Raw genomic sequence first — 17692 nt, forward strand, 5'->3', positions numbered from 1 at the left:
CAGCTTGAGAAATGCTGAGTGTATTTTTCCCTTTGGGCGTTTTGACTCCAGATCTTTGGTTTATAACTATTTATTTAGTGCTTCTTATGTGCTAGACATCAGAATAAGGCAGCATACTGGGGCTCAGTGTAGGCAGAGGTATGTGAGGTTAAAAGCATGGGTTTGAGACACACAAATTCCAGAGAATAACAGTGTGCTGTTGTAGTTAAATCAGTACAAATTAACCTTATAGAAAGAAGCTACCTCATAAGTTACTTGACTCTACACTCCACAGGATTTTCAAGGCTTTGACTTTTTAGATTACCCGGCCTGTCTTTTATGGTGTTTTATGTGGGTTTGAACCAACAGGCTTTTGATTAGTAACAATCACTTAACCATTTATACCATCCAGGTACTCAGTGAGGATGAAATGAGATAATGCTTAAAAAGAGCTTAGCAATGTCTAGCAATTATTAAGGATTCAGTGAACATTAGCTATTGCATTGTTATATTATTTCCTATTATCTTTATAACAATTCTTAGATTGGCATACTTAATTACCAATAGCCAAGGCTTTTAAATGATAGACCGTAACTAATATCCAGGGATTGGAACTTAGGCCTACTAGACTTACACTGACATTACATAACTACCTACTATACTCTGTATGGTAAATGGAGTTTGTGATTTAAGGATATTTTTCTAGGTCTAATACTTTGTTGTATTACAGAAGACCATTTACATTGGTTAACATCTTTGGAACCCAGGTTCTACAATAAAGTTTGGGGTCAGAAAGAGATCACTCTTCATGGTCTCCTCACACAGGAGAAAACCAAACTCTCTTGTCATTAAGTTGATTTCAACTCATAGTGAACCTGAAGTGGGATTCTGTGACTGTAAATCTTTATGGGAGCAGATAGCCTCATCTTTTTCCTTCAAAGTGGCTGGTGGGTTTGAATTGCAGACCCTGTAGTTGGTAACCCAATGCTTACTTTAAGCGCCACCATGGCTTTTAAAATGAATTCAATTAGTATGTATGCAAAGTGCCAACACTTGTCAGTAACTCTCCAAATCCTAATTATTTAATTCCTGTATAAATTAGGTAACCATAAATAAACTACTTAAATTCTTGGGAATTTAATCTGTTTTGTGAAAAGGTATTGACCTTAGTATCTCTTTTAAGCACCTTCTGGTTTGAAAATGCCTATGATTATCATCAATATTTATTTGACCTCAAACTGTATATAGGGCTCTATGATATGTAGCTAATTTATAAGTAACAGAACCAGTACTTCGGGGACTGAGACAATAGAAAGGGCAATAGAAAAATAAATCTATCATAAAGGATACACAATGTATGATACCATAAACTACAGAAGAGGCTATCTTAGACATCTTTTCCCCACCAACTCATCAAATAACTCGTGTTCCATTCCCTATGAAAAGGATATGCTCACTAATATCTATAGCAGCATACCTTATGCTTGTTGCCAGTAAGCACCACAATTTAGGGCTCATCCAAAGGATGCCTCTTACAGATGAATGTTTCCCAAACACAATTATATCATATGTACTGGTTATAATAACGACATGGTTTAATTAAATACTATAAATTATTTAGTATACATAAACATTATGTCAATTAAATATGAGATTTCTATGAAAACTAAGTTGTTTTGGAAATACTATAAAGATGCACTAAAAACAGTTGCTGTCTCTCTTCTCAGAATGTTACACAAGTATACTTGGCTCCACTTTAAAGACACAAAAATGAGAAATTATAAACAATGCAGAAGGGTGTGGTTGATGCAAGAAAGACAAAGTAGAACTCTCCATGTAGCAAATCCACACTTAAAAGACAAAACCCTGTGGCAAAAGCAAATAATGTGTGTATATGATGGGACTTCAGAAAGTTTGTTGGGAAATTCCATTATCTTTTCATTCTATTTTTCCTTTAACTACTTACAGCTCCCTTTGTATATGTTTTAAGTTATAATGACATTTTTAAGGTGTGTAAGAATCAGTTTTAAATGCTTTTCAACTTTGAGAATTGTTTTGTTTTGTTTTTTTGACCCTAATCAAATCAAACTAGATAAGGTAATATTTACTATATTTCATAAACACTAAGGAGTCCTGGTCTGGTGCTGTGGGTTAATGCGCCAGAATGCAAAACCATTTGAACTGCAAGATCCGTATAGTTCAAGCTCACCCGCTGCTTCTTGGAAACCCTATACCGGGTCGCTATGGGTCAGAATTAACTCAATGGCACTTAACAACAATATAACCACTAAAACAAATTCCTTAATTCTGAAACCTTTTCCCCTTTAGCCATGAACGGGTATATCCCTAAGTTCCTGAGACTCCCTCCAAAGCCTGTGTCTTGTGTTGTTTTACATCTCCCTTCTTCATCTTGCCTACCTCTAGGATAGGAGGATACAGATAATATCTCCTCAAAACTCTCTATCTCCTGCAACACTACTGGATATCCAGTCTTCATCACAATCAGTAAAAGTTATAAAACCCCAGCATTGATATGTCACAGAAAGGTAACAGTCAGATGCTCCAGGAAGAAGAGGAAAAGAGATTTTTATCAAGAGAATTATATATAGCTAATGAATAATTTTCTGACTTTTTCTAGTCTTTCTCCTTCTAATCTAGGAGTTGGCAAACTATAGCCTACAGTCATATCCAGCCTGCTGCTTAAAAAAAAAAAAAAAAAAGCCTATGATCTAAGATAGAGTTCTGGTGTGACAATGCAGGTTAAAGCAATGGACTGCAAGGCCGATTTGAATCACAAAGTCAGCAGTTCAAACTCACCAGTCGTTCCTTAGAAACCCAATACAGGGTCTGAGTTGGAAGCTACTTGAGAACACAACAATAATGTATCAGCCAGATTTAATCTAGTTACTATTCCTTCAAAGTTCTGCATTTCTAGTTTCCCTCTATTTACTCATCCTGCTACTTGCATGGACTGTTGGCTCCCACTCCTCAGTTCTGTAAACATTCTTCCAGGCATAACTCAAGTTCCACTTCCTTTAGAAAGCGTTCACTGCTGACTCAGAAAGCAATAACCTTGTTAGGGTAAGGGGAGAGGAGAAAAATCACTGAAGAAAATATCAGCAGTGATGGCAATGGGAAAAGATCAGTAGAACCATAAATAAATTTTAAAAAAACCTCAAAATATAAAGAACAGATGTGGACAAGAGATGTAAAAAATTGACCTCCCCTCTCATCAGGTGGGCAGATATACACGAGATAATAAAACAAGCAAACAAACAAAAAATTATCTCCTTGTGTGTCCAGAACCTAGTGGGATTTGTGAACCTTCCTTTCCTATTCAGCTACCCAGTGGGGGACGTTAACCATCGGCTATTGCCAATGGCCTCAATGTGGTGCCACCAGGGTAGATGTGGTCCTCATATCAGGATCTTGATGGCAAGGGGCATGAGTGGACAGTTACCATCAAGTAACTGAGACATTTCAGCACCGGACTCCATCATGGGTGTCAGAGAAACAAGAGAGCAGCACACCCAAGTGAACTATGCCAACTGGAAAGCCAGCTGCCTCTGTAGCTTAACCGCTCACTACAAATAATCCTTAGATGGTCAGCATGGAGCAGTTCTGTAGTCTATGGCATGTCTCCGCAGCAGGTATTTTTCCAGACTAATAAATCGCTTCAATCATTTTTTCATGACTTTCTAATCTTCTGTAGCCTGACTCAGTATCAGGAGTCCTGGTGTGGCGCTGTGGGTTAATGTGCTGGATTGAGAAGCCTGTTTGAACCTCAAGGTTGGCGATTCAAGCTCACCAATTACTCATCAGAAACCCTAGACAGGGTTGCTATGGGTTGAAACCAACTCAATAGCACTTAACAACAATAACAACAAATCTCTTTAAAACTTTATTTCGTGACTTTCTAATCTTCTGCAGCCTGACCCAGTATCATTTTGGTGGCAACTATGGTGGGACACTTGGGGTTAAGGCTTTGTAGAACCCAGGAATGGGTTTTGGGCCAACTGAGGCTGAAACCCTTCTGTTTCGATTACTCACTGCTGGCTGGGCCACTCCCTGTCCAGGCATGCTGAGTACCTTTCTTTTTGCTGTCTGTTTCATTCTTTCTATTGAGCTCTGTAGTCAGTCTCTTGAGTCACTGTTCTCTTAGGACACCTTTGTTGTTGTTGTTAAGTGCCGTTGAGTCGGTTCCGACCCATAGCGACCCTGTACAGGGTTTCCGAGGGACACCTTAGACCTCTATTAATCCCACCCCCCCCCGCCTCGTATCTGATATCTGATATTGAAACTTTCTGTGCACTTCTTCCCTACATTCTCTCGTCTTCAAAGTTACCATGAGGGGGTTCGAGTCCCCTGGGATGGTATATTGGAAGACCTGATTCCTATGCAAGGGGACCAAGTCCCCCACAATGAGGAACAGGCATGGGACTGATCACCCTAAGCAGTCCTGTGGATGGGGACTGGCCTCAGTGAGGGGTTTGAGTCCCTAAGAGCTACAGGTAAACTCCATGGTGAGGTTATCAAGTCTCTAAGACTCACTGGAAATCTTCTCTTTTGTCTTTCTTATCTCTCCTAGTTTCTGACTCAGAACTCTGCAGTCTGCTTTCTTTCACAGCTATCATCCTTTGACTGCCCTGTAGCCAGCCTTGGTTTCGGGAAGCTATCCAGGCAAACTGTGATCTCTTTCTGTTTGTTAAGGGGTCCCAGGATAAGCACTCGAATATAAGGTCATATTGAACTACAAGGTCAGTGGTTCAGACTCCTCAGAAACCCTATACAGGGATGCTATGGGTCAGAACCAACTTGACAGAACTTTACAACAACAACAGACCCTGTTCTGATCATCACATCATCCTCAGAATCTTCATTTGTTCTCTCTGAGCATTATATCCTACACATTTGGTTCACTGAGGTCCTTGGTACCAGTTCCAGTATGAACATTGTCTTTACTGGTTTTTAAGAGCTTTTCTCTTCCACATTATTAGTGTGAGAAGGGTGAACATTACTCTGAACCCTAGTAATTCTTTCTTCCTTGTATTAAACAGGCAGACTTCAAAGACTTATTGTTTTCTCTTGTGTGAAGATCTTGGGCCTGTTGTGAGATGCTATTTACCTCTTGGACTACCATCTTGTCCTCTGTATTAGGTGGGCACTATGGATTGGGCCCTCTCTTGCCTTTGGGCCCCTTCCCCCTACACACTGTTGTGTTGCTGTGAAGTGCAGTCGAGTCAATTCCGACCCATAGTGTAGCTCAAAAGGAAGCACTCCCCCTACTGGTGCCTGGAAGTACTTGTTTTCCATGCTCACAAATGTCAGGATAGTGAGGACTGTCGTGACCCATTTGCGATCCACCTCTGGGCTAGATTGTTGTTGTTGTTGTTGTTATGTGCCATCGAGTCGGTTCCGACCCATAGCGACCCTGTACAGGGTTTCCGAGGGTGTAAATCCTTACGGGAGTAGAAAGCCTCATCTTTCTCCCGCGGAGCAGCTGGTAGTTTCAAACCGCTGACCTTAAGGTTCGCAGCCCGATTCGTAACCACTACGCTACCAGAGCTCCCCTTTGCTAAAGGGAGGTGCAATGACGGCTTGGACCGCAAGGTTGGTGGTTCAAGCTCATGCAGCTGCTTCCTGGAAACCTTATACAGGGTCACTATGGGTCAGAACTAGCTCAACGACATTTAGCAGCAATAACAAAAGAGAGGTGAGGCTACCTATTTTCTCCCCTGGGCCTCCTAAACCAAAGTGTTTTGAAAGATGTCTAACATCTTTTTAAACTAGCACTTCTGGGACTTAGGTGGGTGGAGGGATTTATTCTTGGGAGCCCACAATGCTTACATCCATCCTTCAGTGGTCCTCTAATTGTTGGGTATTGCTCTAGGAAGGGCCAGCCCACTGTGGGCCAAACCTCAAGCATAACAAAAGACTCCCCCTCCCTGGCTGCATTCTAACTCACTGGGAAGACTTTCCAACAGAGTAAATTAAGCAAAAGAAATGAATCTTCTTTTGTAGTAACTGCCTAGCCCAGTACACCCTCAGGCACTAAGAACAATGGCCAATAATGGATCCCTTTCCTTTACACCATTTTAGGTTAGATTTGTTTTGCACCACAGGGCCTACTTTCATACTGCTACCACGAAACAAACTTCTCCTTAAAAATTACACTTTCCTCCAGAAACCTGCCCTACAGAACAGGGTTCTTCGCAATTTGAAAAACAATAAGAATTGGTAGCCAGCTAATTTTTCCAACTGTATCACTCTAAAGTTGTGGACGAAAACTAATACTATTTTTGTCCTACAAGGCATAATTTTTCTATGTGCCTACCCTAATAGTACTTGCAATGGTTCAGTCTAGGCAAATGCCACAGGCTTTGTAGTCTCTCACTCTCATCATATATATGGTCAGTGCACTCTAGGATTCCTTCATAATGATATCCTCCCCTCATCTTGTGCTTGATGCCAGCACAGTCTCCTAGACAGTATTTTAAATTGGAACAGGAAATTTCTTGTGTTGGTAGCCCATTGGGCAGGGTATATTGAGTATGAATTTATCATCTCCAACCTCACTGCAGAACTTGAACTTCTCAGTAACGAGATAGGAGGAACCTTAACCGTAAGACTTCCAGAGGTCCTTAGCTAATGTAGTCTTAGATAACCCCATAAGTACTTAACTATCTGCTCATCACTCAGGGTGGCATCTGTGCCATCATAAATCACCTGTTGCACATACATCAATAATTCTTTAAAAGTCGAGCCTGGAGCTAATGAAATCTTTAACCTTAAGACTACTGCCAGGCCTTACTGATTCTATGGGAAGCCAGTCCTAGAGTTCCCAGCCTTGGTCTCTACTTTCTCCTCTTCTCTCCATTCTTTTGATCTTCATATACATGCAACTATTCAGTCCCTGTCTCCTTAACCTACAAATGCAGATCTTAGAAGATGACCACCCTTCTACCATGCTTCCTCTTGGGCCCTTAACACTGGCGGAGAGAGAGAGCTCTACCATGTTAGGCAGTCTTATGACCTAGTGCCAGACAGAAGTAGTTCCAAGAAAATGAAACCTCCATCCCCTATCCTTCAAGACTTTTGATTACAAGTGTCTCTGGGGGGTGGGGTGGGGGAATGTTTGTGCAAGGAACAGAAGGAAAATTACTGAGGAAAAAGATCAGTAGTGGAGGCAGTAGGAAAAGATCAATAGAATCATTAAAAAACCCTCCAAATACAAAGAACAGAGGGGCAGGATGTGGATAAGAGATTAAATAATCTATGTCCTTGTCAGGTAGGCAAGATATAAATGAGATAACAAAAGCAACAACAAAAAAACCCACTGTCTCCTTGTGCATCCAGAACCCAGCATGGTTTATAAGCCCTGTTTTGCTATTCAACTGTCCAGTGGGGGTTGTTAATCAGTTTTATGGTGTTAACCAGTTTTATGGTGTCACCAGGGCAGACCTGTTCTTAAACCACATGTGTAGACAGTTAAGTCAGTTACCCCGGACATCTCTGCAACAGACTCCATCATGGATGCCAGATGCATGCGCAGCAAGGGAAAAGAGAAAAGAAGAAAGAACATACAAAAGTGGGATGAGGCAAACAGGAAAGCCTGCCTCTTTTTAGACTTACAGCTTAACCTCTCACTATAAATACACCTTACACTGTGAGCATGGGAGAGGTGCTGCTGGCTATGGCACGCCTTCTCTGAAGGTATTTTTCCATACTCTAATAAACCTCTTTAAGGAGCTCTGGTAGAGTAGTGGTTATGAATCGGGCTGCCAACCTCAAGGTCAGCAGTTTGAAACTACCTGCAGTTCCACGGGAGAAAGATGAGGCATTCTGCTCCTGTAAAAATTTACAGCTTAGAAAACTCTGTGCAGGGTCACTATGAGTTGGAACTGACTCCAGTACTTAACAACAATAAACCTCTTTAAGGAGCTCTGATAGCATAGTGGATGAGTCGGGATACTAACCTCAAGGTCAGCAGTTTGAAACTATCAGCTGTTTCACGGGAGAAATATGAGGTTTTCTGCTCCCGTAAAGACTTAGAGCCTTGGAAACCCTATACAGGGTTGCTATGAGTTGGAACCGACTCCACAAACGTAACTACTACCACCACCAATAAATAAACCTCATGGGAGTCCTGATATGGCGCTGCAGGATAAGCACTGGACCTCAGGTCAGTTTGAACTGCAAGGTGGTGATTTAAATCCACCAGGTGCTACTTGGAAACCCTACTCAGGGTTATGATGAGTTGCAATTGATTTGATGGCACTTAACAACAACAATAAAACTTTAATATTTCACATCTTTCTAATCTTCAGTAGCTCAACCCAATATCAACCTCACCTCTGTGAACCAGTGTTGTGTACTTTGCAATTTTCTAATGTCACTTATGAAAGCATGACTTTCTTTACCTTTTTTTTTTTTTTAAATATCTTATTGTGAATTATGTGATAGTTTACATGGGATAACAGTAGTTTTACATTCATCCTATTGTATATCGTTTCATTGCCATGGTTACAATCCCCTCCATGCATCATCAACCAACCAAAGGGTACACCCTGCAAGCCTGCCCCCTAGTCATCAGCACACAGCCCCTCTCCCTCTCTGGGTCTAGAGTTCCCAGTTGCTCCATCACTCCACGTCATCGTCTCTGCCTCCACCTCTGGCATCACTGCTTCTCTGGGTAAGGTCCCGCTCTCCGCTCTCCTCCCTTGACGGTCCCAGGGACCTCTGCTCCTAGACTCCAAAGTCAATCATTCCCTTCCTTGCTACAAAATGTCTACCTTTACATTTCCAACCCTCACAATCAGTCCTGATAACAATTATTCACTATTTTTTTTTAACTGTTATTGTGAAATAAGTGAAGGTTTACACAAGGAAGGAATGCTTCATAAATGTACATATCATCCTTGTTCTTTTTTAGTATATGTGTTGCCAAAGCAAACACTGAATTTTATTTTTATAATTTAAAAAAATTGCCTTTGTTTCCTTTTTAAAGCAGAACTCTTTAGGTCTTAGTTGTTACCCACAAAATCTAGCACAAAATCTCTATGCAAATTGTTTAGTGCTTTAGGCTATGAACCTATTTCTCTAGTAATATTTTCATAGTTCATTTTCATTAATGTTATCCTTTAGATATAATTATTACTCACCACATTCTCCTGGATTTGACAATTAGATACAGAGATACTGGTAGACAGATCTTCTGTAAAATACAATAATAATATATGAGAAAAAAAACTGTTAATACTAAACTTAATAAAATTAATATTTACTGACATGAAAGGGTTTGTGGTAAAAAAATAAAAAAAACCAAACAACAAAACAATTTAACACAAAGTTAATACAATGACTTACATTTAAAAAACTTTATGCACACAATAATAAAGTATCAGTAGGAAAGTGGTTAAATAATTAAATACAAAGGAATACATCTGTTTTTAAAAATGATGTAGAGTTGTAAGTGCTCAGTCAGAAAGCTATTCATGTCTTGTTGTTGTTGTTTTTAAAGTGACATAGAGTTGGTTCCGATCCATAGCGACCCTGTGTAGGGTTTCTAAGAAGCAGGTGGTGAGCTTGAACTGCCAGCCCTGCAGTTCAAACAGCTTTGCAATCTGGCGCATTAACCCACAGCGCCACACCTTACTGTTACATTAAAAAAGCAAGTTTCAGGTTGTTGTTGTTGTTAAGGGCCGCTGAGTCGGTTCCAACCCATAGCGACCCTGTATAGGGTTTCTGAGGAGCAGCTGGTGAGCTTGAACCGCCGACCTTGTGGTTCAAACTGACTTGGCAGTCCAGCACATTAACCCACAATGCTATGGAGAATGAGAGAGGTGGGGCTGGAGACTGAGGGTTTCAATTTTTACTTTATGCACTTACATACTGCTTGCCTGGTGTGGTGCTGTAGGATCAGTACTGGATTGAGAAATACAAGGTGTGGGCAGTTCAAACTTACCAGGTGCTTCTCGGAAATGCTGGACAAGGTCACTATGAGTTGGAAACAACTTAGTGGCATTTAACAACAACAACAACAATGATAAATACTGCTTGCCTAGACCTTAGGCAAATGTGCTGCAAATGACCTCTTTAAAGTATTAAGAGCAAAGATATCATTTTGAGGCTTTAGGTGTGTCTGTCCCAAGCCATGGCATTTTCAATTGCCTCTTACGAATATAAACATTACATAGTTCTATAAAGGTCAAGTATTTCTATAACTTTGGCAAGAATAGAAAGTAATTATAAGACTCTAAAGATAGAGAACACTCTACAGAATACTGACTTCAACCCTGATATAAACTGGACAAGAAATACAAAATAGTTTTCATTCTCCAGAATCCTTACTCTTAATTCTGTCTTTTCACAATTTTGTCCTTATACCACTACCATTTTGAGTTCTGGTGTCGTGCTCTAGGATAAGTAATCCCCTGACCGCAAAGTTGGTTTGAATCACGAGGTTGGTGGTTCAAATTCACCAGCAGCTCCCACACAGGGTCACTATGAGTCAGAACCAACTTGATGGCACATAACAACAGCCACTATCATTTAACTCCATTTAATTCTACGGGGGCCCTGGTGATCCTGTAAGATAAGCACTGTACAGCTAACAAGGCTTGGCAGTTCAAGTGTACAGGGTTGCTATGAATTGGAATTGACTTAATGATTGTGCTTTCTTTTAAAAATCCACATTCTAAAGAGCTCTGGGTTGCTAACCTCAAACTCAGCTACTCCACCAGAGAAAGATGAAGCTGTCTGCTCCCATAAGATTGTTCAGTCTTAGAAATCCTCCATTTGTTTGCTATGAGTTGGAAACAAATCAATGGCAGTTGGGTTTTTAGGTATCCACATTCTAGGAGCACTGGTGCATATGTGGCTATTGAAAATACCATGGCTTGGGTCAGGTGCACCTTAGTCCTCAAACTGACATTTTTGCTCATCAATACTTTAAAAAGGTCTTTTGCAGGAGATTTTGCATAATGCAATATGTTATTTGATTTCTTGACTGCTGCTTCCATGAGTGTTGACGGTTGATTCAAGCAAAATGAAATCGTTGAGAACTTCAATCTTTTCTCCATTTATATGAGTGTTGTTTATTTGTACAGTGGTGAGGATTTTTGTTTTATTTACATTGAGATGAAACCCATACAGAAGGCTGTGGTCTTTGATCTTCATTAGTAAGTATTTTAAGTCTTCTTCACTCTCAGCAAGCAAGGTTGTATCATGTACATATTATAGGTTAATAAGTCTTCTTCCAATCCTGATGCCATGTTTTTCTTCATATAATCCAGCTTCTTGGATTATCTGTTCTGCATACAGATGAGTAAGTATGGTGAAAGAATACAAGCCTGGTGCACACCTTTTCTAATTTTAAGCATTCTGGTGTTCCCTTGTTCTATTTGGACAGTTGCCTCTTGGTCTCTGTACAGGTTCCTCATGAAAACAATTAAGTGTTCCGGAATACTCATTATTCTCAATGTTGTCCATAGCTTGTCATGATCCACACAATTGAAAGCTTTTGCATAATCAATAAAGCACAAGCAAACATCTTTCTGGTATTCTCTGCTTTCAGCCAGGATCCATCTAATATCAGCAGTAATATACTTCATTTCACTTCCTCTTCTGAATCCAGCTTGAATCTCTGGAAGTTCTCTGTGAACGTATAGTTACAGCCATTTCTTTATTACCTTTAGTAAAACTTTACTTGCATGGAATATCAATGATGATATTGTTCGATGATCTCCTCATCTGTTGGGTCACCTCTCTTTGGAATGGACACAAATACAGATCTTTTCCAGCCAGTTGGCCAGGTAGTTGTTTCCAAATTTAATGGCATAGATGAGTGCCTTTAGTGCCACATCAGTTTGGTAAAAGATTTCAATTTGTATTATATCTATCCCCAGTGCCTTGTTCTTTGCTAATGACTTCAATGCACCTACCTTGGACTTCTTCTTTCAGCACCATTGGCTCTTGATCATATGCTACCTCTTTAAATGGTTGAATATCGACCATTTCTTTTTGGTACAGTGACTCTGTATTTCTTCCATGTTCTGTTGATTTTTTTTTCTGCATCATTCAATATTTTGCCCATAGAATCTTTCAATACTGCAAGTAGAGACTTGAATTTTTCCTTCAGTTCCCTCAGCTTGAGAAATGATAAGTGTGTTCTTCTGTTTTGGTTTTGTAACTCTAGGTTTTTGAACATTTTGTTATAACATTTGGCTTTGTCTTTTAGAGCTGACCTTTGAAATTTTCTGTTTAGCATTTCTATCTCCTCACTTCTTCCTTTGCTTTAGCATATCTATGCTGGAGAACAAGTTTCAGAGTCTCTTCTGACATCTATTTTAGTCTCTTTCTTCTTTCTTGTCTTTTTAATGACCTTTTGCTTTTTCCCTGTAGATGTTTTCTTGATGTCATCCCACAACTCTCTGGTCTTAGGACTTTAACATCTAATTCATCAAATCTGTTCTTCAGATGAGTTCTAAATTCAGGTGGGATATGTTCAAGGTCATATTTTGTCTCTAGTGGACTTGTTTTAATTACCTTTTGCTTCAGCTTGAATTTGCATATGAGTACTTGCTGGATGGTCTGTTCTACAGTCTGTCCCTGGCCTTGTTTTGACTGATGATATGGAGCTTTCGCACTTTTTCCACAGATTTCTGTGTATTTTTTGTCTGGTGAGGTCCATGTGTACAGTGGTCATTCATGTTGTTTAAAAATGGTATTTGCAATGAAGAAGTCATTGGTCTTGCAAAAATCTATCATGTGATCTCCAGCATTGTTTCTATCACCAAGGCCATATTTTTCAATTATTGATCCTTCCTCTTGATTTCCAACCTTTGTATTCCAATCGCCAGTAGTTATCAATACATCTTTTTTTTTTAAATCTTATTTTTTTGTTTATTTTTTAATTTTTTTCTAGTTATCAATATATCTTGACTGCATGTTTGATCAATTTCAAACTAAAGAAGATGGTAGAATTCTTCAATTTCATCATCACTGACTTCAGTAGTTGGTGCATAAATTTGAATAGTGGCATTAACTGATCTTCCTTGTAGGTATGGCTATTGTCCTATCACAGACAGTGTTGCAATTCAAGCCAGTTCTTGATATGTTCTTTTTGATGAATGTGATGCCATTCCTCTTCAATTTGTCATTCCCAGCACATAAACCATGTGACTGTCAGATTCAAAATGGTCAATAGCAGTCTATTTCAGCTAACTGATGCCTAGGATATCTATGTTTATGCATTTCATTTTTGACAATTTCCAATTTTCCAAGATTCATACTTTGTACATTTCATCTTCTGATTACTAATGGACGTTTATAGCTATTACTCTTCATTTTGAGTTGTACCCCACCAGAAAATAAAGGGCCCAAAAGCTTTACTCCATTCACGTCATCTCAGTCAACTCTACTTTGAGGAGGCGTATCTTTCCCAGTTGTATTTTGTGTGCCCTCCAATCTGAGGGGCTCATCTTCCAGCACTATCTGACAATATTCTGGTGCTCTTTATCATATTTCAGTATTCAACAATCTGGTGCTGACAGTGTTCCACTGCTATTCATAATGTTTTCAGTGACTATGTATTTGGAAGAAGTTTGTCTCTCCTTCTGCCTAGTCTTCTTTCATCTGGAAGCTTGGGTGAAAGCTGTCCCCCATGGAAGGTTCTGCTGGTATTTAAAATACCGGTGGCATAGATTCCAGAATCACAGCAACAAGCAAGCCATCACAGTATGACAAACTGACAGACGAGTGATGGTTCACCCAATTTAAATTTGATGCATTTTGTTGGTGTAGGGAACATGTATTTCGGTAATTTTGTAATGTTTTTCAATGTTTCATTCATTTAAAGAAAATACACCACTCTTAGTTGAGTTCATGAGTATCATGTGATCTTTAACTCATTACAGACTGTTTTTATGTTACTATGAAACGAAATACTAGTAGTTGTTGTTAGGTGCTTTGAGTTGATTCTGACTCATAGCACCTAACCTTATGAACAACAGAATGAAACACTGCCTGGTCCTATACCATCCTCACAATTGTTGTTATGCATAAGCCCATTGCTGCTGCCACTGTGCCAATTCATCTCATTGGATGTCTTCCTCTTTTTTTTGCTGACTCTCAATTTTACCAAGCATAATATTCTCTTCCAGGTACTGGTCCCTCCTGATAACATGTCAGAAGTATGAGAGATGAAGTCTTGCCATTCTGGCTTCTAAGGCGCATTTTGGCTGTACTTCTTCCAGCACAGATTGGTTTGTTCTTCTGCCAGTCTATGGTAATTTTAATATTCTTCCCCAACACCAAATTCAGATGTATCAATTATTCTATGGTCTTTCACTGTCCAACTTTCATACGCGTATGAGGCTGTTGAAATACTATGGCTTGGGACAGGTGCATTTTATTCCTCACACTGACAACTCTGCTCTTGAACACTTTAAAAAGTGTCTTGGGCAGCTAGCTGATTTGTCTAATGCAGTATGTCGTTTGCTCTTTTGACTCCTGCTTCCATGATTGTAGATGGCTGATCTGAGCAAAATGAAGTCTTTGACAACTTCAATCTTTTCTCCATTTATCATGATGTTATTAATTGGTCCAATTGTATTTTTATTTTCTTTACATTGAGGTTGAAACCCATACTAAAGTCTTTGGTCTTCATCAGTAAATATTTAAGTCCTCTTCACTTTCAGCAAGTGAGGCTGTATCATCTGCATTATCGCAGGTTGTTAGCCTTCCTTCAATCCTGATGCCAAGTCCTTGTTCATATAATCTAGCTTCTCGGATTAGTTGCATAACATGTAAACTGAATAAGTATGGTGAATGGATATAACCCTGACATACACCTTTCCTAATTTAAACCATTCAGTATACCTTGTTCTGTTGGAATGACTACCTCTTAGTCTATGCACAAGTTCCTCATAAGCACAATCAAATGTTCTGGAATACCAATTCTTCACAAAGTCATCCAAAGCTTGTCATGATCCATCCAGTCGAAAGCCTTTGCATAATTAATAAAGCACAGGTAAATATCTTTCTGGTATCCTCCGCTTTCAGCCAAGATCCATCTGACGTCAGCAATGATATCCTTAGTTCCATGTCCTCTTCTAAATCTGCCTTGAATTTCTGGCAGTTCCCTATCGATATACCCCTGCAATTGTTTTTGAATTACGTTCAGCAAAATTTTACTTGCACGTGATATTAACGATATTGTTCAGTAATTTCCACATTCCATTAGCTCACATGTCTTTGGGATAGTAACAAACATATATCTCTTCCATCAGCTGGTCAGGTTGGGAGGGGCCTTTCAAATTTCTTGACATGGATGAGTGTGAGTGGCTCCAGAGCAGCCTTACTTTGTTGAAAGATTTCAGTTTGTATCCCCCATCAATTCCTGGAGTCTTGCTCTTTGCCAATGCCTTCAGTGCAGCTTAGACTTCTTCCTTCAGGACAATTGGCTTTTTTTTTTAAAATTATATAAACACATTTTATTTATCATTTGCCTTACAACTGACTTTCTTTTAGGAAATTGATCTGATATTGTTATGACTCACAAAGGAAATTTGCTCCTTGTGAAGTGGTATATATCTTTGAGTAAGTTCCACTGGCATTTGTTCACTACCTCTTGAAATGGTGATGTACTTAATTCAAGGAAACTTCATGAAAGTCAACCACTTTTCTCAGCACTTTAGAGTACAGGTACTTTTTGTTCATTGAATACTGACAAAACCATGAAGTAGGTATCACGACAGAGAGGAAAAACACTTACCTAAGATCAAGCACACACTGAAATTTGGGCTCTAGTCAGGGGGCGAACCAGGGTTTAAATGTAGGGAGGCTGACTCTCGGGCCTAGCTTTAGGGATTTTATGTATATACAACAACCAATACAAGCCAACAAAGGATTGTCGTGGTATTGGAGTAGGAACACAAACCTTAAACTGAGTATTAAAATACACACAGAAATACAACCATACCCAGACTCATACAATGCTTCAGATTTAATATGAAAAAAGTCATTAATAAGCTAATATGCTTACTGTGATCTTTCCCCTGCCCTGGAGAAGTACAAACACTTGCTTGAGGGGTAACAGGCATGAGAGCTTGCCGAATGGCTTTTTCCCAGCTCTGTGCTACATCAAGTCCAACTCCAGTGGCAGCAAGAACCGGATTGTGAGAGCTGTCCCCACTGTTCTCACCCACAAAGTATACCATAGTGTCAGTGATGATTTCAAAACAGTGAGGGTTGCTGCCTTGTGAAATGTTTGTGAAATCATGTGGCAAAGACACACGGAGAATTTCTGAAAGTGGTATTTCCTGAAATAGAAAAACCAAGTATTGGCAAATATGAAATACATCTTGTTTTTCTTTTCAAATGCATTAAGGAAGTGATGATACAAATTTCTAATGAACATCATTAAGACCAACACAAGTGTACATGAAGTGAGTGACACAGCCAAGTCTTATTACTGCATCTGTCTTGAATCTGTTGAATCTGTTGTACTTCCGGCAATGCCGGAGACAGAGCAGGGAGGATGATTGCTATCCTAGTGATTCAGACCTAGAGCAGATCATAAGGGTGCAAGGAAAGGGAGGAATTAAGAGGGCAATTTACCACTATAGCCATCACTTACAATTTTTTAAACGTCATTAAATTTACTTAACAACTACTTCTCTTTGGGCTATTGTCTGCAAGGTATAGCCCCTAAGCAGCACAGGAAAAATGGCGGAAAAAAAATGTTGGGTCAGTGTTTGAGCAATCCATTCTGGTTCTGTACATTGAGGTCAAGTGTAAAATTAATTACGTTTAGTCTACTTCCTAAAACAAGAAACTTAAAAAAAAAAGAAAAGAAAAAAGGAACTTCCAAAGCAAAAAAAAAAAAAAAACCCAAAAAAAACCCATAATCAAAGCAAGCCATTATTTTGTATTTTCTTTCTTTCTGACCTAGTTGCTGCACTTATAATCTTGTTTGGTGAATGTCAGGTTGTTATGTGGCAAACTGTGGGGCACAGCTACCCAGGAGATGATACAAAGGAGACAAAGAGCCAAAACAAGCAATGAGGAATCAGGGCCTAAGGTAAACTGGAAAGGTAGGAGAAACACCAAAGACCATACTGGTCTCCTGTGGACAATGATCATAGAACTTTCTATACAGTCTAATCTAAATCACAGTATCCACAGGGGGAAACAGCAGCAATCTCACAACCTGGGCTAAAGTAAACAACTAGCAAAACCAACTTTTGATTACTTTGGAGGCTGGATGGAAGGGTGGGGAACAGTCGCCTCAACAAAAAATCTGATGGTAACTTTTACTTACTACATTAGTATGTTATCATAGGCATATTGAAAAATAACAATTAGTGTATTAATATCATTGGGATATATTTGAAAAACACAGTATTTTACATACATTTGTAATATGAAGATCTTACCTTATAATACTTTGATCCAGATTCATTTTGAAATAATGTTAGACATTTGCTGTCCAGTCTCCAATAATGTCTCTTTCTCTATAAAACCAAGAGCATGATAAAAAATGATTCCTCCAAAGTACTTCTATTTTTATTGTCCATTTTCATAAATTTTAATTTTTGAATAGGTTGTACATTCATTAGATTCTAAATTGTGAAAATATAAAACGGATAATATATAATGAAAAATATGACCCTCACCCCATTCACTCATAATCCCACTGTCCACCTTTTAC

The 17692-nt window shown here is 39.2% G+C and overlaps 1 protein-coding gene across 1 annotated transcript in view; it reads right to left on the reverse strand.

Annotated features, from left to right (window-relative positions):
• The window catches only part of PRKD3 (protein kinase D3), a 118096-nt gene that overhangs the window by 18421 nt on the left and 81983 nt on the right, over positions 1–17692 (reverse strand). The window contains exons 9-11 of the mRNA XM_006839364.1: positions 17418–17495; positions 16025–16301; positions 9141–9193 (exon numbers count right to left, since the gene is read on the reverse strand). Of these exons, the coding sequence (XP_006839427.1) occupies positions 9141–9193; positions 16025–16301; positions 17418–17495 (408 nt within the window). The remainder of the gene's footprint in view (positions 1–9140; positions 9194–16024; positions 16302–17417; positions 17496–17692) is intronic.

The sequence above is a fragment of the Chrysochloris asiatica genome, unplaced genomic scaffold (assembly GCF_000296735.1).
Source record: "Chrysochloris asiatica unplaced genomic scaffold, ChrAsi1.0 scaffold00024, whole genome shotgun sequence".
Taxonomy (NCBI): domain Eukaryota; kingdom Metazoa; phylum Chordata; class Mammalia; order Afrosoricida; family Chrysochloridae; genus Chrysochloris; species Chrysochloris asiatica.